The sequence below is a fragment of the Babylonia areolata genome, chromosome 20, assembly GCF_041734735.1.
Source record: "Babylonia areolata isolate BAREFJ2019XMU chromosome 20, ASM4173473v1, whole genome shotgun sequence".
NCBI lineage: Eukaryota > Metazoa > Mollusca > Gastropoda > Neogastropoda > Buccinidae > Babylonia > Babylonia areolata.
In genome coordinates, this window is record NC_134895.1 from 28,047,378 (window position 1) to 28,073,480 (window position 26,103).

Below are 26,103 nucleotides of genomic sequence, written 5' to 3' on the forward strand. Positions count from 1 at the left end.
TCTGCATCAAGCCTACCTGAGCAACCCAAAGTCCACATCAAAAAAGGATGCGTACGATGCCATCCGAGTGACAAAGCTGATGAGATCCAGGGATATGCTGACAGGCATGATATGAAGAGGTTCTATGGTGCCTTAAAAGAAGTCTACGGCCCCACATCCTCAGGATCATCCCCCTTCCTCAGTGCAGATGGGAATACCTTGATCACCGAGAAGGAGAAAATTCTCGAACGCTGGGCTGAGCACTTCAACAGTGTCTTAAATCGCCCTTCCTCCATAAATGATGAAGCCATAGACCGTCTCCCACAAGTCCCCATCAACGAAGCACTGGACGATCCGCCAACATCTCTTGAGACCCAGAAAGCAATCCGTCTGCTATCCAGTGGCAAAGCACCTGGCTCAGACTCCATACCAGCAGAGGTCTACAAGGATGGAGGCACTGTGCTGACTGAGAAGCTCCATCAGCTGTACTCACTCATGTGGAAAGAAGAGACGATCCCCCAGGATTTCAAAGATGCATCTATCATTCACTTGTACAAGCGAAAGGGGAACCGGCAAGCCTGTGATAACCATCGGGGCATTTCCTTGCTCTCCATCGCAGGCAAGATACTTGCCAAGATCCTACTAAACCGCCTCACAGCACACCTTGACCAAGGTCACTTGCCTGAGAGCCAATGTGGATTCCGGAAAGAGCGCGGAACCACCGACATGGTGTTTGCTGCAAGGCAGCTGCAAGAGAAATGTCAAGAGCAAAATGCTGATCTGTTCTCCACCTATGTCGACCTCACTAAGGCCTTCGACACCGTGAGTAGAGAGGGACTGTGGAAGATCATGGCCAAGTACGGATGACCTCGGAAATTTATTTCCTTGGTCAGCCAATTCCATGAAGGCATGCAGGCTCGAGTCCAGGACAATGGCGAAACATCTGCTCCTTTTGCTGTCACAAATGGTGTCAAGCTTGGCTGCGTCCTGGCTCCAACGCTGTTCAGCCTCATGTTCTCTGCAATGCTTACTGATGTCTTCAGAGATGGCGATGTTGGAATCGGCCTAAAGTACCGAACAGATGGCAAGCTGTTTAACCTCAGAAGGCTTCAAGCAAAAACGAAGGTCATGACAGACATCATCAGAGACTTTTTGTTTGCTGATGATTGTGCCCTCAACGCTGGATCTGAAGCTGACATGCAACTCAGCGTCGACAAGTTTGCCACTGCCAGCAGGAACTTCGACATTACCATCAGCATGAGGAAAACTGAAGGTCTCCATCAGCCAGCCCCAGGGAAACCCTATGTTGAGCCCAACATCACAGTCAACGGTCAGAGACTCAGTGCGGTGGAGTGGTTCACATACCTTGGCAGCACACTGTCACGAAATGCGACCATCAATGATGAAGTGAACATCAGGATTGCAAGAGCAAGCGCAACTTTTGGTAGACTCAATGCAAATGTCTGGAACAGAAGAGGCATTAGTCTTGAGACCAAGCTAAAGGTCTACAGAGCAGTAGTTCTCCCCACACTACTGTACGCCTGCGAAACTTGGACAGTGTACCAACGACATGCCAAGAAGCTGAACCACTTCCACACAACATGCCTCAGGAAGCTACTGAACATCAAGTGGCAAGACAGGACCCCAGACACAGAGGTGCTCGCAAAAGCCACCCTTCCCAGCATCTTCACCATCCTGATGCAGTCCCAGCTTCGCTGGGCTGGACACATGGCGCGCATGCCAGACCATCGGCTGCCCAAAAGGCTCTTCTGTGGCAAGCTGCAACAAGGGAAGAGATCACAGGGAGGTCAGAAGAAGCGCTTCAGAGATACTGTGAAAGTCTCTCTGAAAGCGTTTGATATCAACCCTGACCTGGGAGGAATCTGCAGTGGACCGTGACAAATGGCGCGCTGCTGTGCACAAAGGCGCCAAGTTGTGCGAGGCCAACAGGACTGCTGCAGCTGTTCAGAAGAGGCAGGCCAGAAAGTCACGGGCAATCAAGCTCCCTGACAATGGTATGCCTGTCTTTGTCTGCCCCAACTGTCAGCGAACATTTCGTGCGCAGATTGGACTATTCAGCCATCTGCGCATTCACAGATAGATTCATGAGCATCCTCCCCCCCACCCCACCACCACCCTCCCCCCATCCCCCAGCTGGATGACAACGATGGTCATCATCGATCTCGATGGACACACCACCACCACCATATATATTTATATATATATATATAATTATATATATATTCATAAAGCTTTTGCACTCCATACTGTTTTTGAGTCATCGTGCTGTACACATGTTTAGCTTGTATTGCACTTCAGTGTCACTGACGTGGTTTATCTTACATGGTCAACATGAATTTTATTACTCAGTTAATTAATTTATTGTGTTGCCTATTTTGATGGATGCTGCTAAAAGTGAACATGCTTTATATGTTTTATATTACATGTATTCGAGCAAAAAAAAAAAACCCAAACAAAATTCAGTGAATTTACAGACAAATTTGTAACTTTTGTGTCTTATCAAGTGCCATTTCGATTTCAAACTCAGTGTAAAAGGATTTACTTTTTATGAAATCATGATTTTATTATGGTACTCTATTGAAATTTTATTATGTAACTGTTTATTTTATTTCATTATCTATTCTTTAATCTTCATACTGACATGTTCTGTATATACACACATATATGTAGTGGATGGTGCACTACTGTTACCAGTGTGTTCTGATGTGCAGTGGCAGCCTTCTGTGTGTGTGTGTGTGTGTACTGTATGTGTGTGTTTGTGTGTATGTGTGGGTCTGTGTGTTTGTGCATGCGTGAGGGTGTAAGTGTACACAAGTGTCAGGAGAGTTCTGTGCATGTGCGTATGTGTGTGTGTGTGTGTGTGTGAGGGGGGGAGGGGACGGGTTGGGGGGTGGGGGGTAGAGGATGAGGTATGTGTGTGTATGCATGCCTACACTGTGGGAGCAACGGAATATTGGAACATGCGGGTGTGCATATATATGTCTTTGTATATATGTGTGTAGGGTTGGGTGTGGGGGATATGGGCGTATGTGTGTGTGCTTGTACAAGTAAGTGTGCCTGTGTGTGTGTGTGTGTGTGTGTGTGTGTGTGTGTGTGTGTGTGTGTGCCATGGAAGCTGCAATACGTAGCCTAGAAATGAGTGTGTGGAGGAGGGGGGGTAGAGGGGGTGCAGGGTAATGTGTGTGTATGTGTTGGGGCTCATGTATGTTTATGTGTGTTTGACTGTGCTTTCATATCTGTGAAACTGCATGTTTGGTGCATATCTGTTATGCATATGTGTGTGTGGATGTGTGTTTGCATTTTTTACATTTATTTGCTCATTTATCATCATTGTTGTCTTTTTTTCTTTCTTTTTTAAAATTTATTTTATTATTATTATTATTAATATCATTTTTTTAATAGAATTATTGTTATTATTATTATTTATTCATTTATTTAATTTATTTATTTTTATTTTTTAATTTTTTAATTTTATTTTTTTTAATTATTATTTTTTTGTTTTTTGTATGCTTATAGTTGACTTTATCAAGTTTTTGCGCCTTATACATATTATTATTAGTAGTAGTAGTTCTTTTTTTTAATGTATTTATCTTTCTTTTTTTTCTTTCTTTTTTCTCTCAAGGCCTGACTAGCGCACTGGGTTGCACTGCTGGTCAGGCATCTGCTTGGCAAATGTGGTGTAGCGTATATGGATTTGTCCAAACGCAGTGACGCCTCCTTGAGCTACTGAAACTGAAACTGATCTGATGTGCATGTGTGTGTGGATGGAGTGTTGAGGGTAGGCGCTTTGACTGGGTGTGTATGTGAGTTGGTTTTTTGTTTTTTTTATCTTATCTTTTTTTAAATTTCATATTTCATTTATTTATCTATTTGATGTGTTATAGGGCATGCTTTCTTATGTGGTCTACATTAATTTCATTCATAAATTAAGCTATTGCAATGAATAATTTAAGTATCTTCATGAATGTTTTTGGGTAAATTGCACTGTGTACATGTTTACCATTATCTTATACTTCAGTGTCAATGACATGGTTTTTCTTACCTGGTCAATGTTAATTTTATTACTCAAGTTATTGTCTTGCGTTTTTTTTTTAATGAATATTTATGCTTTAAAAGTGACAGCTCCCTAAAACCATTGTAACTCCATGCAGTTATTCATGAATGTTGATGTTCTAAAAGTGATTGTGTTATATGTATTTAATGTTTATGTACTCGAACCAAAATGCACATTTCTGTGCATTTACAGACAATAAAGTTCAATCAGATCTTATCATATCGTATTTGATATTATCTGTTATCTGTGAATCAGAAAGTGTGGAACCCAATGGGGGATTTCCCTTTTAACCCAAGCACAATGTATACATAACCGCAAAGAAAAATAGTGCGTTTTAAAATAAACAAGTTTCCATACATTTTCTGTTATGTTGATTTTGAAACTAACAATATGAAAGAAAGAAGGTATACAGAGAAACTACGAAACAAATATATGATTTTCAGAATGGAGACAATTCGCTTTACAGAAACTCATACGCTGAGCGAACACGAGAGACGCCATTTCTATGAGTGAACTGTGCGGAAAGTGTACATAAAGCGGAAAACTGAAAGGTAAAATGCACGCTTACAGCTAATCAAAACTATATATAATTTTTCATCAACACAGACTGTCGGTAATATCTAACGTTTGAAATTTGCATTTAGATATGTTACGGCTTAACGTTTTGTGCGTGCTAAACGTGTGAGAAAAAGCTTCCGCTTATTTCGATCTAATTTGAAGATTTGTCTTCTGTTCTTGTTCCCGCTTGGATTTGCACATGTTGAGTAACTGGGATGTGGAGTGTGCCTATTTTTTCACGCTACATACTTTGTATGATATGAATCATCATTTGATTTTAAATGGTCGGGCACACAATTGATGCATACACTTCCAGTAGCCGATATCAGATCAGATTTACATTATTTGCAACAATTCAAAATTGTTGGTTCAGACAAAGCAGTGGAAATAATTATGTGTGCGTGTGACCGTGTGTGTGTGTGTGTGTGTGTGCAGAGTTGAAAGGGGTGAGGATTAAAAAAAAAAAAAAAAAGTAATCGGGAATTCCCAAATCAACGTGCTTACACTTGCGCCGTGACAAGGAAGAAGGTGGCAGAATGGTCAAGACACTCCTCTGCCAATACAGAGAGTCTGTGAGGGTCTTGGTTTGACACTGAGGTCCATGGCAACAAAAGTATTGTGCTCTGGTAAAAGTCAGTAGAAGAAATCCGCTCTGATAGGTACACAAGTATATATGCATGCTATCAAGGCCTGACTTGACTAAGGTTTGGTTATGATACTGGTCATGCAGGCATCTGCCAAGCAGATGTGTACGTGCGGTGTACGTGGATTAGTCCAAAGGCCATGAGACCTCCTTGAGAAACTTAAACTGACACTGAAACTGCTTCATTCCAAGTGTGTGTTGTCAGCCATGTGCAGTCATAATTATCATGCATGTCAAGTCAGGGGACACACAAGCAGAACTCCAGAGTTTAGCATTTTGAACTTCTAAATGGATTCCCAGTTTGGTTTTCCTTTGCAAAACTGAATTGCATGAAGGGTTGATTTTATTATTATTATTATTTAAAAAAAATAAATTTCGTGGTCACAAGTATTTGAAGAAGGGACAACACTGCATGTATCTCAGACAGGACAAAAAGGAAATGAAAGCTGGGGATGGATGATGAGCACACACACACACACACACACACACACACACACGCTGGCACACATACACACCACACACACACACACACACACACACACACACACACACACACACACGCATGCACACACACACACACACACACACACCGCAAACAAACATATTTCTTGAGCTGTAACACTGAGACACAACAGGTAGACCAAAAATTGTAAAATGTGATAAGCTTTGTATGTGAACCCAAATAATCAATTTGCTGACATACGACATGTTAGAACTCTGATGTAGATAGGAAATGCCCTTCTACAAACAAACAAACAAAGGAAGCAGCTTTTCAGTTTTGTTTGACCAAATTTAGTGGCTTCTGACTTTCGGCTTGGGGAACTAACATAGACATATTACATATCACACAAGACTACAAGAGATGAGCATTTTCTTAAGCTAAACCATTTTCTACAAAATTATGTAGGTAAAAACTGTAAACAAAAAGAGTCACTGAATGAACTCAGTTGACGAGCTTTTAACGAGTTCATGTATCATTTTTGTACATTACAACAATTAATACGTCGGGATATGTAATATAATTGCAACAGTTAAGTAACTGAAAATCCTGAATTTCCAACTATATAAAAATCATCTATAGAATCTGCTTCTAGAGTAAAGATTTTTTATGTCAGAATTCAAGAGAAAACTCAACGGACAGCTTCCGTGTCGGCACCGCTTGGCGGTGTTTTTGGCACTTATTCTTCTGTTGTGTAGCCACAATCAACTCGTTGATTATTTTGCTACATTTTTGGGGGGGTTTCTGCAGACCGGTTGCAAAAAAAGAAAAGAAAAAAAAAAGAAAAAAAAAAGGTTGTGATCGACAATGAAATACTTCGTTTTAACCAACAACAACACAACTATACATGTATGATACGAATCAGATTGATAACAGAAATGCAAACATCTGCAAGACACGCTATAAAAATGTCTAGGTATTGTAAAACCGTATTTTGCTCAAATCGGCACTGACGAATTCCAATGGCTTGAAGAAGAGATAGTTTTGTGGGGCCGAAATGCTGTCAGACATTTCGTACTATCGCATGCCTATAACTTAGGTGTACACGGAAAGCGGTACACGAGAAGAAAGCTTAATCATTTACAATTTAATGCACAATCTAAATTCCACGGCAACTACATCGATTTATAGAAAACGAAGGTATTTTATATGTTTCAACTGAGTGGATTTCGAAGATCGCGCCAAAATTCATTCACATAAATATTAGTTTAAAAGAGTTATAGGCTACCTGGCCAAATGATATCATTACAGTTGAGAAGTATGATCTTTCTGAAGTCCAATATCATAAAAACTATAATCTCATCTATAAGGAAGTGTTATAATTTAACAAATTGATGAAAAATCGTAGGGTTCCCTGTAAAGGGAGATAACTTGTGACCGATTTACAAACTTCCTTAGTAACCTTCGGCGAGTCACAAAAGTCGTCTGCAAAGCTGGCCCAACGAAGATTGTAGCCAACCCGGCTACATATGAAAGAATTTGCCAACACCTTCAAGTGATTTTGTTAGAAATTGCCCTCTTCCTTTGGTTCTTTCTCTCTGTTTCAGTATGACTGCCTCTGTTTCCACTCTCTTCATTCTCCCATCACTCTCTCTGTCCCCCCCCCCCCCCCCACTTGCCCCTCCGCCCCCCTCTTTCTCTCTCTCTCCCTATCTCTTCAAGCACAATGTACATATCTGAATCTGTCTGCATATATATGTACAGTCATATGATTATATACATGTGGAGAGGAAGGTGGCAGAATGGTTAAGATGCTTATTTGCCAACACTGTGTCCTTGAGGGTCTGGGTTTGAATCCTGGTCTCACCCCTTCTCCCAAGTTTGACTGGAAAATAAAACTGTGTGTCAAGTCATTTGGATGAGACCATAAACTGAGGTCCCATGTGTAGCATGCACTTGGTGCACTGAAAAAGAATCTAGAGCAATAAAATTGTTGTCTTTTGGCAAAATTCTGTAGAAGAAATCCACTTTGATTGATACACATATGCATGCACCAAAGGCCTCACTAGTATGTTGGGTTATGCTGCTGGTCAGGCATCTGCCTCGCAAATGTGGTGTAGCATATATGGATTTGTCCAAACACAGTGATGCCTCCATGATAAACTGAAACTGAAGGCATGTTTATGTATGTGTATCTATCTGAGTTTGTCCAGATGTCCCATATGGACTTTAATAACCCTTTCTTATTTTTATGATTATTTTGATACAATTTTCTCTTTGCCTCGAGGACTGGATGTAAAAAAGCATAGCCTATTCATGCTTATTCCACTTCCCTCATTAAAAAGATTTATTTGCTCATTATCTCTCATTCTCTCTTTCTCTATCAGTCAGTGTGTTTCTCATTCTCTGCTTTTGTCCACGTTTATGGTATTAAGATATCTTCTTTCTGCAGGCCTATTCACAATGCCCTTCACCTCACAGCTGTAGGTGACAATACAAACAACTTAACTCCAGTGTGGTAACAACATCTGGCTGGACTATGTCATCATCATCCTCGCAACACTGCCCCAACAATGCTGGTGGGGACTTTAAAAATTTTATGTTTTTTGTTTTTGTTTTTGTTTTTGTTTCTCTCTCTCTCTCTCTCTCTCTCTCTCACCCTGTGTGTGTGTGTGTGTGTGTGTGTGTGTGTGTGTGTCCCCCCATCCCCCCCTCTCTCTGTCTGTCTTCCCCACTATTTAATATACTGAAGTATTGTTGTGTTAGCATGCAGTTTAGTGTTAAATCTGAAAAAAAAGGGGAAACATGAACAAAAGGTTATGATGGCCCCAAATTATAAGTTTTAAGTAGTGCTATTTGGGTTTCAACTTGGCAGTAATGGATACTGAGAAGTTGGGAACAGAATACCTTGTGACAGAAGGAAAGAAAACTGTTGTGGAGTTAAACAGAGCTTTCCCGAAATATCAAGAATGAATGCATGTGTATTAAGACTGTAAAATTTATCCTCTGTTGATATAATCAACTGAATAGAATTCTGGATAGAAAAGGTCCATACAATGGTCTTTCTTGTAGTTTTACAGTACCCACTGAAGATCTATCTGCCACACACACACACACACACACACACACACACACACACACATACATTCACACTCTAATACACACAAACACAAACATACAAACGCACACACACACACCACTACCACCACCACCACTGTTCCTAAAATGGCAATAAGCTGCTTGTTGATAAACAAAATGAAGTGAGACCTATGATGATAATGATAAAATGATGATGATAACACCTTCAGACCCCCCTCCTGGTCCCGGGCTGACAGCAGTGAGGCCTGTGCCAGGCCAGCACTTTCCCTTCAACCTGCTCAAGGAGAGGGGAGAGAAGCAGGGGACAGAGAGGGATGGTACCGTTGTGGTCAGCACGGCTGACCTGAATGCTGCCCTGGACATTCTCCTCAAACACGGCCGTCTGATCATCTGTGGACCACCAGGCAGCGGCAAAACTCGCCTGGCCGATGCCATACATAAGGTAGCAGGTGTGCAAACGTTGCGCGCATGTGTGTGTGTGTGTGTGTGTGTGTGTGTGTGTGTGTGTAATTCTATATAGATGTGTGTGTGTGTGTATGTGTGTGTGTTGTGTGTGTACAAGTCTTAGAAAAAAGGATGTGTATAGTGACTGTGTGAATGAGACAGAGAATGTGTATATGTGCAACTGCTCAAGCATGAAAGAAAGATTTACTGCATATCCTATGATTGTGGTTCTCACATATATACATGCGTTAGAAAAAAGGGGCTCAAGAGGAACAGAGAGGGATGGTGATGATGCACTCTCTCCTCATACCAATAGAAGAGCCACACTGAATGGTTTTTATTGTGTGTTTACTATGTAAAAAGGGGCTCCATCAAAGATAGATTGGACATAAATTTTCCCGTGCCCACATTCTGAAGTGCCGCCATCTACCCTAGCTCTGTGTGAGAAGGGGAGATGGGGGACACCTTGAAAGGCAGACTGCACTACTGAAATGTTCAGATCTGCATTCACATCAGCATATGAGCATGCTGCGTGTGATGCGTATCGCACTTGACAAACCACTTGGGCAAAGTGGTTAGGCCATACAGCAAACACAGCTTGGGTCCATGACTGAGTCAAATGACCGACAAAGACAGGGGGGTAGGGAACAGGAAGGGAGGGGATGGGGGGGCTGAGGGGGGATGGGGGTGGGGGGTTGGGGGGGGGGGGGGGTGAAGCACAGTGCTGCACAACATCTTAGAGCCAATCATATGAATTTGGACGGAGAGGGAAGGGAGATGAGATGGGATGGGGGCAGAAGGGATATGGGAGGGAAAGGGAACAGGGTGGGGGTGGTGTAACTGACATTGCCGACACACTATAACACCCACCCCCTGCTTTTGAAAGCAATGTCCTCATTGTGGCTGACCACATGCTGACCAATGCTGTCATCAGTTTGTGCTAATAGGGAGACTAGTTCTACCCAAACATTAGCAAAAACAAAAACATGTGGAAATGAGGACATCGGGCTAAAAAACAAACAAAAAAACACACATACAACAACAAAAAACACCACTAAAAAATGAAACATTTCAGAATGATAAAGCAGTACATAAACACCATAACCCAGAAAACCATATTTTAAAAAAATGTAACCGAAAAATACCCAGCCATAAAACAGCAAAGAGGTATACAAATTCCAACTAAAGCATGAACAGTTACTAAGTCAGACATCCTGGAAACCAATAAAAAAAGATTTTAAAAAATGTCCAGCTGACACACATCAGTGACAACAAGCCCTGGAATGGAGAAAAGCAACAACAACTACAACAACAAAAAAACAAACAACAACAACATAACAAGGCACACAATTTTGCTCTTCAACAAATTACCCTCAACAGGCTTCTGCAACAACATTAGCCAGTGCCAGACAGCTTGCATAAACCCTATTCCTCGCACTCGCCCTACACCCTAACAGTTTACCACACCTGTCAATTTGAGCTAGCATCATAGCACCTGCGCATAACCCATGCACACCAGGCTTTGGATGAGACCTGGTGCTAGCCCCACACAAACCGGTGGACACCGGCTTGTCTGACCATCTGGGAGACTCAACTGCATCCTGGCAGTCTCCATCACCTGTGCCCTCCCTTGTGGCACATGTACCAGGTATTCCTGGATCAGGTGGCATGGGCAGCAGCACCCATTCACCTTGGCAGGATTCTTCTTTGCAGTCACCTATCATCCTGACTGGAATTTCTTCTTTTGGACCCTGATCCTGTATCTGGAGACCATTGTGGAATTCTCTTCTTTTTCATATCATTGTGGAAATCCTTGTGCCTCTTATTGGGAAAATTCTTACCTACTTAGTGGTTTGGGGAAATCCCCACTGCTGACTGACTTTTCCATTTCCTGACTTAAACCCTTTTCCTTTTGCCCAAAACCCTGTTCCTATCCAAAATCTCATCTGTCTGACTGACTAGCCCAGACATTAACCCCTGCATGGACCTAATATTTTCTTCTAATACTGTAATAGCAACAGTTTGTCCTCCACCTGTGTCATCTGTTCCCTGGCCTGTTGCTGTTGTTGGTCCTCCTCCAGCTCTCACCACAACCTCAGGGCTTCATCTCTCGCCTTGATGAAAGTGGTGTGTGGCTTCCTCCTTACTACCTGGTGCAGCTCCCTTTTCAGCAGGGGGTTCCGAAGGCCATTGATGAAGTAGTCCCTCAGCATGTCAGTGGTGAGGGCCCCATGATCTTCATCTAGATGGTTCTCTCTATGCTGCACAGGGCATGAGAGTAGGCCGTAAGGGACTCCTCCAGCTGCTGCACTCTGCTGAAAAGAATGGACAGCAATGTGGTGACACATCGTTCATCACCGAACTCCCCCAGCAGAATGTTGGTCACTCTTCTCTCAAGGCCCCACAGTTGTATTTCTTACTGTGCGGTTCCCTGCAGATGGCTGTAAATAACGAATGCCGCCATCTCGTCCCCCATGGTGTATGCAGCCAGGGCTCTCTTCACTGTCACAATGAAGTCCTCAGCTGACAGCTTGTCAGGCTCACTAGTGAACACTACCAGTGTGGGTGCTGCATACCACCCCATGGGAGACTCCTGTGCTCTGGGCTTTGTTATTGGGTTGTATTACTGGGCTTTGTTAACGGGCTGTGTTACTAGGCTGTTTGCTGCTAAGTTCCAATAACACTCTACCTGACTGGATGACTCTCAAAAAGCTGCAATTAAATGATGATAAGACTGAATTTATGATAACCTGTCCAAAGAAGTTTCGTTAAAATCCTTCCTTTCCTGACTCTGTTCTGATCAGTAGCACACCTGTTTCACTTTCTCCTTCTGTTCACAGTCTTGGTGTAATCCTAGACCAGTCTCTTTCCTTCCAACAGCACATTTCCAATATCTGTAAAGTTGCCTATTTGGAACTGCGTAGAATCAGCTCTGTCCGCCACTATCTCTCAACCGATGCAACCAAGACACTTGTATGCTCTCTGGTTCTCTCAAGATTGGATTACTGCAATTCTCTTTTGGCCGGCCTTCCCAAATATCTGTCAGACAGACTCCAACGAAATCAGAATAACGCTGTCAGACTCATTTGCAGAGCTTCTAAATTTGACCATGTTTCTCCTCTCCTTCAGTCTCTCCACTGGTTGCCTGTTTCTGATCGAATAGACTATAAGCTATCCACTCTGACCTTTTCTGCAGTCAACAGATCTGGCCCCAAGTATCTTTCTGAACTCCTCCATATCTATACCCCGTCTCGCCAGCTCTGTTCTTCCTCTGATACTCGACTTCTTAGGATACCTCACGTCAGAAGTAAGACCTATGGACACAGATCGTTTTCTTTTCAATCGCCAAAGACGTGGAACAAGCTCCCTGATAACCTCCGTCATTCTGATTCCCTCGCATCTTTTAAATCTCGTCTCAAAACTCACCTTTTCCCTCAGCAATAAGTTCAATTGTGGCAGGTCCACTTTCTTGCGTTAGCTGTGCTTGACTGTGTGTGTATACATATGTATGTGTACATAACTACATGCATGTATATGAATGTGTATTGTGTGTGCGTGTGTTTATGTAAGTTTGTGCCTGCCTATGTGTATGTGTTACGGTGGCTGTTAGATACACATGTATGTTAAAATGTATGTATGCAGTGTGTGTGTGTGTGTGTGTGTGTGTGTGTGTGTGTGTGTGTGTGTGTGTGTAGTCACATTTTAGTGTGTGTATGTAACATTGATGCTATATAAGTATCCATTATTATTATTATTATTGTGTGTGTGTGTGTGTGTGTGTGTGTAAATTCTTTAGTCTCATTTTGGTGTGTGTATTTAACATTCATGTAATGTGTTGTGTGACAAAAGTATTTTTGTAAAGCACCTAGAGCAGATTTCTGGATAGTGTGCTATATAAGTATCCATTAGTATTATTATTGTTATTAGAGATACGGGAGAGGGGACGATACAACTCAGTGCATGTTAGCTGGCTCGGTCAAAGATACATTTAGCGTGAATTTTCCATAGCCCACATTCTGAAATCCCACCATCTATGGGTCCAGTTATGTGTGTAAAGGAGAGGTGGGGGACAACTTGAAAGGCAGACCACCGTACTGAAATGTTCAGATCTGCATTCAGATTACAATATGAGCATGCTGTGTGCGATGCTTATTGCACTTGACAAGCCTCTCAGGCAAAGTGGTTAGGTCATACAGTAAACACAGCTGGGCTCTGTGACTGAGTGAAATGACCGACAAAGACAGGGGGGTAGGGAACAGGAAGGGAGAGGGGGGTGAGAGGGGGTGTGGAGCACAGCACTGCCCGACATCATTGAGCCAACCGCATGTTAGGAAAAACAAATAAATTAAAAAAAACTGCACGCATGAAAAAATACACACACACATAAAAAAAAGGGTGGCGCTGTAGTGTAGCAGTGCGCTCTCCTTGGGGAGAGCAGCCTGAATTTCACACAGAGAAATCTGTTGTGATAAAAAGAAATACAAATACAAATGATGAACTTTGGATGGACAGGGGAGGGAGATGAGAAAGAGGTGTGGGGGATTGGGGGGGGGGGTCAGGGGGGGGGGGGGGGGGGGCGGGGGAGGGGGTGAAGGGGAACAGGGTGGGCCAGTGTAGTTGACATTGCCGGCACACTATAACAACTCTAACCTAAGAATAAACAGAACTAAACAGCACACATTTCCTGCTAAGCATTAAGCAGTTCCTTCTAAACCATAAGCATCTTCAAGCAATACACAGCCCTTAATCAAGCAGTTCATCCTACATGAAGCAGCACACACTAAGCAGCACACATTTCCTGCCTAGCACACCCTAGATAAAGCAGCACACCTGGAACATACACACAAAACCAAAACCCAGTTCAGATACAATCTCAAAAACATCCTGGATATCACTCACATGAAAGGCTTATATATAACAATCATCAACACCTTTCATCACATGTCCAACAGTATGGAATTATCTCACACAGAGATCTGTGTGAGGTAAAACAAGCTCCTTTTAGCTTGCATGCCACCAACAGTGACATAAATACTGTGCACCAAAGGTATGACTGACCAATACAACTCTCAGTGCCTATCAAGTCCTGTAAATACCATACAACAATGACTGTGTGTTTCCATTTTGACCAAACAACTCTCTACTTTGTCTCCACAGACACAATTAATTACACTGGAACCATAAATACCACTTTGAATATGTAAATATTATCAACCCCCAATATGCAGCAAACATAGGACTGACTGATACGACTTTGAGTGTTCAACTCATGTTACCCATCATACAATAAAAACTATGTTACCATGACCAAAGAAATCTCCACTTTGTCTCCACAAAGTGTTCCACTGGCACAAGTAAATGGCAATCATAACTACCAACTTGTCTCTGGTAAACAGCAAAACTATTTATAACATAGGACTGACTCTCAGTGCTCTCATTGTTTAACAACTCAGGGGTGGTGGTGTAGGTGACACTGCCTACGCACTATAACACCCACCCACTGTTTTTGAAAGCAATGTCCTCATTGCTGCTGACCACATGCTGACCTATTCTGTCATCAGTTCATTCTATTAGAGAGACTTGTTCTCTTTCTCAATCTGTAAAAAAAAAACACACAAAAAAAAACACACCAAAAATGTAAACATTCTGTGATCAACATGTATCCTTGAACATAAAGCAACCAACAAAAATGCGACATTTCAAAAAAAGAAAAGCAGTGCATATACAGCCATAACCCAGAAAAGCATAAAGAATTAAAAGTGGAAGATGCACAACTATATAACCTGAAAATCAACACATGATGTTCAACTGAAAAACATGAACATTCATAAAACATGGAAACCAACATAAAATTTCCAGCTGACACACATCAACAACCATATGACCTGGAATGATGTAAACTCCCAACCAAACCAAAACATTATTATATACACAACTTCCCCCACCTGCAGCATTCCCCTTGCAGGCTACAGCTACCTTAGCCACTGCCAGATGGCTAGCACTAACCCTGTCACTAGCTCTACAAGTTAACCCTGACAGTTTCTTACTCATGTGCCTGTCAGTTTTACCTGGCACTCTAGCACCTGCTCATGACCAGGCTTCAATTGAGACCTGGTGCTCACCGTCACTGTCACCGATCCCTCAGATTCCGAATCCTTTGGGGCGCCTTCGAAGCTTTGTCAACCACCTTTCTCCAGTCCTCGTGTCTCTCGGCCACTCTCAGGGTGTCTCTCAGCTCCATGCCTGTCCACTCTCGAATGTTGTCCTCCCATCTCTTCCTTTGTCTGCCTCTTCTTCTTCCTCCCCTCACTGTGCCTTGTAAGATTGTTTTAGCAAGACCAGAGGAGCGTGTGACATGACCAAACCACTTCAGTGAACACCTGTTTTGTGACCTCCAGGAGAGTTGGCTAAATCCTGGCAGTCTCTGTCACCTTTGCTCTCCTCTTGAGCACAGGAACCAGCAATTCCTGGATCAGGTGGTATGGGCAGCAGCACCCATTCACCTGGGCAAGGATCAACTTTGCAGTCACTTATCGTCCTGACTGGAACCTTTTCTTTTGGACTCCGATCCTGCCTCTTGAGACCATTGGGAAAGTCTCTTTGGTTCTCATTGTGGGAATGTTAGTGCTTTTCCTTGTGGGAATCCTTACCTACCTTGTTTGGAGAAATCCAACTCCCCATGACTGACTTTTCCTTTCCCTAACATTTCTCCTGTTCTTTTTGCCCAAAGCCCAATTCTTATCTGAAACCTCATCTCTCTGACTGACTAACCCTGACATTACCCCTGCATGGACCTAACACTTTCCTGTAACAACAGTCTCCATCTGTTCCCTGGTCTTTTGCTGTTGTTGGTCCTCTTCCAGCTCTCTCTGCAGCATTAGGGCTTCATCCCTAGACTGGATGAAGGTGGTCTGAGGCTTCCGCCTCGCTACCCAGAAGGTCATTGATGAAGTTGTCCCTCAGCATCTCAGTGGTGAGGGCTCCTGTGGTCTTCATATGTATGGCTCTCTCCATGCTGTGCAAAACATGGGAGTAGTCCAAAATGGACTCCACTGGATGCTACACCCTGCTGAAAAGAATGGACAGCAATGTGGTGACACATCCATCACCGAATACTTCGAACAGAATGTTGGTCACCTTCTCTGGGGTGCTGGTTTCCTCAAGGTCCTGCAGCATCAGCTCCCCATGTGCTGTTCCCTGCAGATGGCTGTAGATGAAGTATGCAGCCATCTCGTTTTCCATGGTGTATGCAGCCAGGACCCTCTTCACCTCAGCGACAAAGTCCTCAGCCTGGCTCACCAGTAAACACTGGCAGTGTGGGTGCCACATACCACCCCATGGGAAACTCTTGTGCCGAGGGGTTGGGGTTGTCGTCTCTGGACTTTGTGACTTTGTTACTGGGCTGTGCTACTGGATTGTGTGCTGCTTAAGTTCTACTAAACACTTAAACTGTCTATCCTGTTGCAGGAAAACACTCTACCTGCCTATCCTGTCAGGTAAAACACTCTGCCTGCCTATCCTGTCAGGGAAAACACTCTATCTACCTATCTTGTCAGGGAAAACACTCTGCCTGCCTATTCTGTCAGGGAAAGCACTCTGCCTGCCTGTCCTGTCAGGGAAAACACTCTACCTGCTTACTCTGTCGGCAACATGAAGTTGCAGAAAAGGGGGTTCGACAGAGAAACAGAGTTGGGATATTGATGATGCACACACTCACTCACATTCTCTCCTCATACCTATACCAATACGAATACCACATTTAGTGTTGGTTTTCTTTGTTTTTTTTACAAAGTGTTTACTATAACCCAAGAATAAGCAGAACTAATCAGCACATAGCAGCACTAACTCAAATAGATCAAAGCAACACACATTTCCTGCTAAGCACTAAGCAGTTCCTTCTAAATCATAAGCATCTTCAAGCAATGCACAGCTCTTAATCAAGCAGTTCACCATACATTTAGTAGCACAGACTCAGCAGTGCCTACTAAGCAGCACACACTAAGCAGCACACATTTCCTGCCTAGCACACCAAAGATAAAGCATCACACCTGGAACATACACACAAAACCCAAACCCATGTAAGATACAATCTCAGAACCATCCTGGACATTTTCACCTTTTAGATTTCCAGTGAAATGATTCCATAACCAACGCCCAGAATATGAAAGACTTGATTTACATAAAGTAATTGTAAAGAGGAGATTGATTTTATGCAATTGTCAAAAATCATGTTTACTAAGGGAGACGGAGCATTACCATGGAATATTTTAAGCATGAAGAGGCATTTAATATATAAAAGTCTAGCTTTGAGAGGGAGGATGTCTGCTTGTTTATAGTCAGAATCTGTCAGAGAGGTTGATTTGTAAATAGTTATTTTTAACAGCTCTTTTGTAGATGCCTATCAACGAATTAAGCAGATTATTGCTGGTCGAATCCCAAAGTATAGAACCATAGTCTACAACAGATTAGATAAACGAATGAAAGAATAGTTTCCTTGCATATTGTAAACTTGTTTTTAAAAAGTCATATTCAATACACAGGAAGAAGAGAGAGAGAGAGAGAGAGTGCAAATGAGTGTGAGACTGCACATTCAGTTTTCAGATCCCACAGTTGTTGACTGTATTGTGCAGCTGTTATTCTCACAGCGAGGCTACACGTCCAAGAACTATACACGGTTTGTTCACATTTGTCACTCCCACCTGCTGCACCTCCTGAAGCGAACTGAACGCACCATTTGCACGGAGGATGGCAACCTGGGCTATCTGCGCTGTTGCAGAGAGAGATACATCAGCTACATTAACTTCCTCTACAGTACACAGCAGCTGTGGAACAAACCTTCCCCTTCCCCCGACACCTTCTCCAGTCTCCTTGTCCTCACCGTCTACCCCCATATCCTGCAGGATATACAGGAGCTGGACAAGGGGTCTGTGTTTCACCTGGCTGACCCCAAGATCATCTACTATCTGACACGGGATCCCCTCAACCCTGCCCTGACTTTTGTGCCGGACCTGCAGGTCTATGCCTCCTTCATCTCTAACATGATTCTGCATGAGCAGGCGCGCTCCGTCGTCTGTGCCCTCTTAGCAATGACCCTGGAGGGTCAAGGTCACTTTCTAGAGGACCCCCCTGCCACATCAATGGAGCTGGAGCGACTGGGTTATCGGGGGATGGCTTGCCACCAGTTGGCTGAGTTAGCGGACTTCTTACGAGGATTCCTAATAGCAGAGAGAGGCATTGGTTTCATGGACCGTCTCATATATGACGCTGCAGGGTTGGCCCTCGGCAGGACGTATTCAGTGGGCATTGTACTAGAGGTGTGTGACACTCAGTTTATGGCCCAACACATTCGTATGGACCCTGACACGGTGACTACCTCCACCTACTTGGCTGTGGAGAATAAAGCAGAGTACCAGAGACAGCTGATGCGCGAGAAACTGTACAAAGGATTGGCAAAAAATGCAGAATTGATGGAATTGTGTCAGCATCCATCCCTGGCTTACATAGACGTTGTTCAGGAGTTTGCCGATTTCTGCTCCCAGCAGAAGAACCGCTTAGAGCGAGTGATGAATGCTATGGACACAATGCACCAACTGCCTCTGCTGTACTGGTCTGTGTGGAACCACTCCATACACCTGAACCACTGGTGCCTCACTGCCCAGACAGACACTGTCAGAAAGACCAGGCATCTGACGGAAACTCTTCTCACCTCCCTTCTTGCCAGCATCCTCTTTGCGGAGTCAGGAGACAGCACTCTGTCGGTTGCAAGCTGTCTTGTCAAGGATCTCTCCAACCATAAATTCAAACCACTTACAAGAGACTTGAAACTGAATCTACCTGTCCCAACATTTCGGAAGGAAGATGCAAAAACCAGACTTGAACAAATCAAATTACGACTGAGGTTGAGTCTCTGCTACTTGGGTGATGCTGATCTCCCTCTTCCAGCTGCTTTTATCACAGTGGACATTACAGAAGACAGTCTGACTCTCCAGACACCCAGCAAATCATGGTACTTGCTGCTTCGTCTTTTGTCGGACAAACAACCAGAAGAGAAAGATGAAAAGGGAAACACTGTACTGCACCTTGCTGCTCAGTCAGGTCAGCATGACGTCATCAAGATGGTCATCCAGAGTGGAGCTTCCTTGATTGCAAAGAACAAGAAAGGCATGACTCCTCACCAACTGGCCTGGATTACGAGGCATCAAGTAGAGAAAGAGTCTGCGGACTTAGAAAGCTGTGGTAAGAAAGGAGATCTCCACGCTGCCTGTCAGCAAGGCGACAGAAACCTGGTCAAGGTCCTTCTGTGTCAGGGAGCCAGCCTCACAGACAGGGACCCCCGGGGCAACACAGCCCTGCATGTGGCGTGCCGGGAGGGCCACAGTGAGCTGGTGGCTCTCCTGCTGGAGCTGAAAGCGGATGTCAACGCCTGCAACACGGACAACCTGACTCCTCTGCAGGAAGCCGTAACCATGGGTCACCAGGATCTGGCCACATTTCTGACACAGCTTGGTGCCAGTGCCAATGCCAAGACCCTGCCATAGTAGACAGACGTTTTGCCTTGCCGTCTGACGTTATGGACCCGGGCGCTGTTCGATGTCGATAACTCTATGAATCAGAGACGCAGAGGATCAGACCTGACATTGTTGTTGATCCACACAAGTGAACAAAATCGATAGAACACACACACACACACACACACACACAGTTCTGAAATGCTCACGATATCCAGACAACTTTTCTTCATTTCCAAGGATGCCTTCGCGTGATTACAGCGTACTGCAAAAGAATGGGTATTTGTCCGTGTGATGGTAAGGTCAGAAATGCATGAATATCTCTGAGCATAGTTAGGAGTGTTAAGAAAGGGACAAAAATATACTACATTTTGGTTGCTGATAAAATCCTACCAAACTGTTGCAATAAGTGGAGAAATGAAATAACTAATGACATCATTTGGAAAATCACTTTGCATAAAATACAAAAAAAAAAAAAAAAAGGAAACCAAGCTTAAATGGTTTCAGATAGATTATTTCATAGAAAACTTGCTACAAATATCATCATAAGATGGATATATTGGTCAGTGATAAGTTCATATTTTGCAATGATGCTATAGAGAAACAATTGAACATTTATTTGGGTCTTGTCACATCGCGATAAATTTTTGGAACATTTTGTAAGTTTTCTTAAATAACTGTGAGAATATAAAAAACTTTAGATTCACAAAGAAACTTGTAATATTTGGCTGTGACAGTTTATACCACACTGACAATGTACTTGACTACATAATAATGTGACAGGTTTTACCTGTATAAATGTAGGTATGATATGTATATATATATATATATATATATATTAAATGCCTGAATTCACAGTTTTCAGAAAATATATAAAGAATAGATACAGAAGAATATATCACCAGAATTATCATGCAACATACCGAATTTCTATGAACAAAAAAAGGAGTTTCTATGAAGCCTTGATTGACGACGTGTGATCCACCATTGCAGTGATGTGTAATAATTGTTGTTGTTTCCCCTGTAAGACAGCTGGTAACAATAATGATAAAATACTATCTCTTCCATGTCATAACAAAGAATTTAGGGAAGGACATCAACCTGGAAACTAACATTTATTTCATTGATTAAATTTTTATTCTTTTTTTTTTTTTTTTTTGGTTCACATACACTTTGTTGCTTTCTTCTTCGTTCGTGGGCTGCAACTCTCACGGTCACTCGTCTGTACACGAGTGGGCTTTTACGTGTATGCCATATAGGCAGCCATACTCCGCTTTCGGGGATGTTGCTTTTTTATTTTCAATTTGTTATGTTTAATTGCAGGTCTTTTTCTTAGGCATGTGCACCATTAATCGGACAGGAAGCTCAGTTGGTGATTGTGACATATGAAACGTCTGCATCGCACAAGCACCACAGCCCTCAAACTATCATCCTTATTCATGTTTGAACGTTCACAAAGTCGGTTGTGGAGTTATAAGAGAGTGTGTGTGCGAACACGCGCACGCGTGCGTGTGTGAGTCTGCGTGCGTGCGTGTGCGTGCGCGTCTGTGTGTGAGTATGCCTATTTGCATTTCTGTATGCCAAATATGTAAAAACGCACGAAACTTTGTCAAATGATTTAATCCATTATCTTGTATAAGGAACGAGGACATTGTGAATGCTCTGCCAGTGTCTTTTGTACACGCCACACTGCATTAACAGTGATATACAAACAGTAGATCAATGAAAAACTGAAGACATTTCGTCATAATCATTGAACATGAAAAAGTACAAAAATGTGTCCATGATTAAGCCATCATACAGGCAGTGTTTTCTGGAGAATTGAATTATGCGTACTGACGTGTAACAAAAAAAAAAAAAAAGAAAAAGAAAAGAAAAAAAAGAATTTTTTAAAATTGTTGTTTATTTCTTAAAGTTTGTCATGGAGAGCCATACTGGACTCTTTGTCAAAGCGACTTTCACTCACTGTTTTTGTTTTGTCTTTTCTTGAATCGGGCTTCTGTCACTCACCGATGACGTGCTTGGTTTTTTCTTTCCTTCTGTCTTCGAAAAGTACTATGATACTGAACTGTTCATACTGTGCATCAGTTATCAACACCATTGCAGTTTAAAGAAAAAAAAAGTAAACACACACACACACACACACACACACACACACACACACACAATCCCGGAATCAATATTGATAAAACCGTACTGTTCTTATTGCACACAGGAAACGACACTCAAAGCCCGCATACTGAAGAAAATCATCCAAAAAATTATCCATCCCGTTAAAGTTAACTGGACTGGATAGCGGGGAAAAACATGTATGCTCTCTCCGGTGAGCGGTAGTGGAGTCCCTCGAATAAAATTAAATAGAAAATTGAATGCCGTCAATACGGCAATGAGTTCAGCTGTAAAAATTCATTTATTGTTTCCAATATTAAACGATTTCTCTGTCTTTGTGTGTGTGTGTGTGTGTGTGCGCGCGCGCGCGTGCAGACAACGTGGCGACACAAGTGTGTGTATGTGTGTGTGTGTGTGTGTGCACAGACCAGATTCTGAATTTGTGAAATTATCTGAAACAGGCAGTATGCCTCAATGTCGGGGAAAACGGGCAAGGCCCTGCTGGGGGTGTGGGGTGCAACGTCCCCGTGAACCTGAATCAAAAGTATGATTCAAAGACATTTGGTAGGCTCTCCTGTGATAAGTAAATAAATCCATCCATCCATTCATACATACATAGAAAGGAAGGATACCTCGCGCTGGGACTATACGGCGTAGGGGCGCGTCCCCCAGGTGGCGGATGGGGGAGCCCTCCCTTTGGGGGTTGCACCAAATGATATGGAACAAGGTGCCGTGGACCCACATAGTCTAGGAGGACAACTCTGATTTCAAACCCGGGCAGATGGAGTCCGACAGCCGCAGCAGGCAGTCCTTCCAAGAGAAGGAAAACTCACAAGAGAACACCCGGCCAACTGTAAACCGTTACCAGAACAGGAGATCACCGAAGACGGCGCCACAATGGCCTCTCTAAGGGGCGTGATCTAATCAAAACCGGCTGTGCACGCACTCTACGACACATGGCTACGCAGACAACGCTAGACCGATGTGGTGTCGTCTTCCTGGACCATGGCCGGGGGGAGACGGTGCGGGGCCCTCAGCCTCAAAGGGGCCTATCCACAACTACCGACCACGGACGCGATGCTTCTTAGACTCTTCGGAGAGAACAGATTGGAGCACATGGGCAAGCAGCACTTCGGATCGTCCACTGGAATGCGGAAGGAGTACAGCGCAAGAAGCTCCAGCGGTTTCTGCGTGAAAATGCAATCGATGTATGTTGCATCCAAGAGACTCACCTCAAGAACACTCACCGCTTTTTCATAAGAGGTTACGAGTTGTTCAGACAAGACCGAGAGAACAGACCAAAGGGAGGCCTCATCACCCTGGTAAGAAACAACATCCCGGCGGCAGAGACCCAGAGTTCTGGTCAAGCTGATCTCGACACAAAATTTCTGGGAGTCAAGTTGGTGTTGCCAGGCACGTCAGTGACAGTCCTCAATGTCTACTCACCTACAAACCAAATACAGCTTGACTCCATCCTCATTGACTCCCACAGCTGGATCATCACAGGAGACTTTAACAGCCACTCACCCAGCTGGGGCTACCAAGATCTCAACAAGAAGGGAGAAGATGTGGAAAACTGGGCAATCAGTAACCAGCTGATCCTCATCAACAGTCCAGAAGATCCACCTACGTGCTACCACAAGCACTCCTGACCTGGCCTTCGCGACAGACGACATCCATAGCATTGCCCAAAGGGAGGTGTCACCCCAGCTTGGAGGCAGCGACCACAGGCCAGTGATCATTACAGTACAGCCTCCCCGAACATGGAGACAGACATGCAGGGGCTCTGGAAGCTGACAAAGAAACTGAACGATGACAACCCCAGCAGAGGCAAGACCGTCATCGAGCAGGACAACCAGCTGAAAACAGAAAAGGCCGCAGCCAACACCTTTGCGGAACTGTACCGAGAGGAGAGTACAATCCACACGCCCAGACAGTGCATCAAGCAGGTACGAGAGGAAACCACGAAACTAATGATATCAGACCCGCATGGCATAGATGAAAGCTGCACGAGCGAACCATTTACCATGAAAGAGTTGAAACAAGGCATTTGCAAGCTGAAGCCCAAGAAAGCTCTGGGGCCTGATGGTGTCACTGGCGACATGCTGAAGCACCTGGGACCAGCATCCAGAACAGTGCTGCTTCAGATCTTCAGTCACAGCTGGACAGTAGGAGTTGCGCCTTCCATCTGGAAAGAGGCAGAGATCATCCCGATCCCAAAGAAGGGAAAGAACAAGAAGGACCCCCACAGCTACAGACCAATCAGCCTTCTGAGCTGTGTCAGCAAGCTGCTGGAAAGGATGGTCAACCGCCACCTCACCTTCCTCCTGGAAACACAGAACATCCTTTCACCTACCCAGACCGGCTACAGAAAATTCCGCAACACAGAAGACCAACTAGCCCTCCTTGTCCAGGACATTGAAAACTCTTTTCAGGAGAAGAAGAAGACACTGGCCGTGTTTTTTTTTTTTTTACCTGTCGAGAGCGTTTGACAAAGTGTGGAAAGAGGGCCTCATCCTGAAACTTCTCCAAGCCCGCATATGTAGCAAGATGTATATGTGGATCCACCACTACCTCTTCGGCAGGACCACAAGGGTCAAAGTAGAAATGCTTTCCCCAACATTGTTTCTGTTGTATATCAACGACATCAGAGACAACATCACGAAGCACGTCTTCAACAGTCTGCACGCAGACGACCTGGCAGTATGGACATCCACTGAACACACCAGCACAGCCTCCTACTGGCTTCAGGAAGTCGTCAGCAATATCGTTACATGGACAGACGACTGGGGTCTTGAGCTCAACACCACAAAAACCAATGCAACACTCTTCTCTCTCCACCGCCAACGAGCAAGTCAAGCTGAAGCTTCAGGGACAGGTCTTGCCCCAGACGGATACACCAACATTCCTTGGCGTCAAGTTGGACACCCGCCTGACCTGGAGGCCCCAGATTGAGGAGATGGAGAGGAGAGGCATCCACAAGCTAGCCCTGCTGAAGAAGCTGGCCAGGACGACTTGGGGAGCAGACAGCAGGCTTCTCGCCAGGGTCTGCATGGGAGCGGTCAGACCCACCATGGAGTACGCCTCAACCTCGTGGGGCACAGCCTCCAAGACCAGCAAGAGCCGGCTCGACAAAGTCCAAAATATGGGACTACGCCTCATACTTGGAGCCATGAGGTCCACGCCGATCCATGACATGGAGAAAACTGCTAACGTCGAGCCCCTGGAGAGAAGACGCGACCTGAAAATCCTGATGCAGGGAGAGAAGCTCAGAAGACTGCCCTCACACCACCTACACCACAGACTGGAGCAGCCCACCAAGAACCGTCTCAAACGTCAGAGCCTCAATCACCACTATAAAGCACTCAGAGCACAGCACAGTGATGTTCTGGCGGCAAAAGGGGAGTCTTGCACTGACCTTGCCTTGCCTGACTGGAGGCTCGACCAAGAGATAGAGGCCACCATCAGCCTCAGAGTTCCTGTCATCACCACCAAAGACCAGCAACCAGCTACTCTCAAGATCCTGACTCTGGCCATGATAGAGGAGTCCTACCCAGCCAGCTCCTGGACCCATGTATACACGGACGGATCATCGGAGGAAGCCACACACAACGGAGGCAGTGGTGTCTACGTCAGATTTCCCGATGGAGAGCACAGCAGCATTGCACTCCCTGGAGGAAAGCTCTGTTCCAGTTTCAGAGCTGAAGTCCTGGCCATTAAAACGGCAGCAGAATTCCTCTCCTCCTGTGGAAAGCCCCTTGGCAGCATCTCCATCTTCACTGACTCCATGTCCACACTACAGGCCCTTGACTCCCCTGATCCTGGTCCACTGATCCAGTCCCTTAAGGCCTCCCTCGCAACCCTTACCCAAACAGCCCCAACGACCCTCCAGTGGGTGCCTGCCTATGTAGGCCTCCCAGGCAACGAACGTGCAGACCACCTTGCTAAGGAAGGAAGCCAGCTCACACAGCCAACCGTTCATGCCACGTATGAGGAAGCAAAAACTCCTCCGCAGCAGATTCCGAAGAGGCTGGGTCACCCTGAACGGAGGCTACCAGGCACACCAGGATCCCATTAGGACACTGGAGAGGAGACACCAGACTACCATCTACTGCCTTCGCACAGGACACTGCGGCCTCCGAGCACACCTGATGAGGATTGGAGTGGCAGCCACATCCCTATGTGATTGCGGCCAGGCTGACCAGACCCCATCCCATATTCTTCAAGACTGCCCCTGCGGCAGCAGTCC

At 44.4% G+C, this 26,103-nt stretch overlaps 1 protein-coding gene across 1 annotated transcript; it reads left to right on the forward strand.

The window, feature by feature from the left end:
* Positions 1-4,536: 4,536 nt before the first annotated feature.
* Positions 4,537-23,440, forward strand: LOC143295368 (uncharacterized). The gene is made up of 4 exons (XM_076607026.1): positions 4,537-4,605; positions 8,147-8,273; positions 9,003-9,235; positions 17,868-23,440. The coding sequence occupies exons 2-4, from the start codon at positions 8,234-8,236 to the stop codon at positions 19,773-19,775; spliced, it is 2,181 nt and encodes a 726-aa protein (XP_076463141.1). The 5' UTR covers positions 4,537-4,605; positions 8,147-8,233; the 3' UTR covers positions 19,776-23,440.
* Positions 23,441-26,103: the final 2,663 nt, after the last annotated feature.

Excerpts from the sequence above, each read along its gene's own strand:
- LOC143295368 (XM_076607026.1), top strand. The coding sequence starts at position 8,234 with ATGTCATCATCATCCTCGCAACACTGCCCCAACAATGCTG. Across the intron at positions 8,274-9,002 it reads ACACTGCCCCAACAATGCTG|ACCCCCCTCCTGGTCCCGGG; the intron begins GTGGGGACTTTA and ends TAACACCTTCAG. Across the intron at positions 9,236-17,867 it reads TGGCCGATGCCATACATAAG|CTGTTATTCTCACAGCGAGG; the intron begins GTAGCAGGTGTG and ends TGTATTGTGCAG.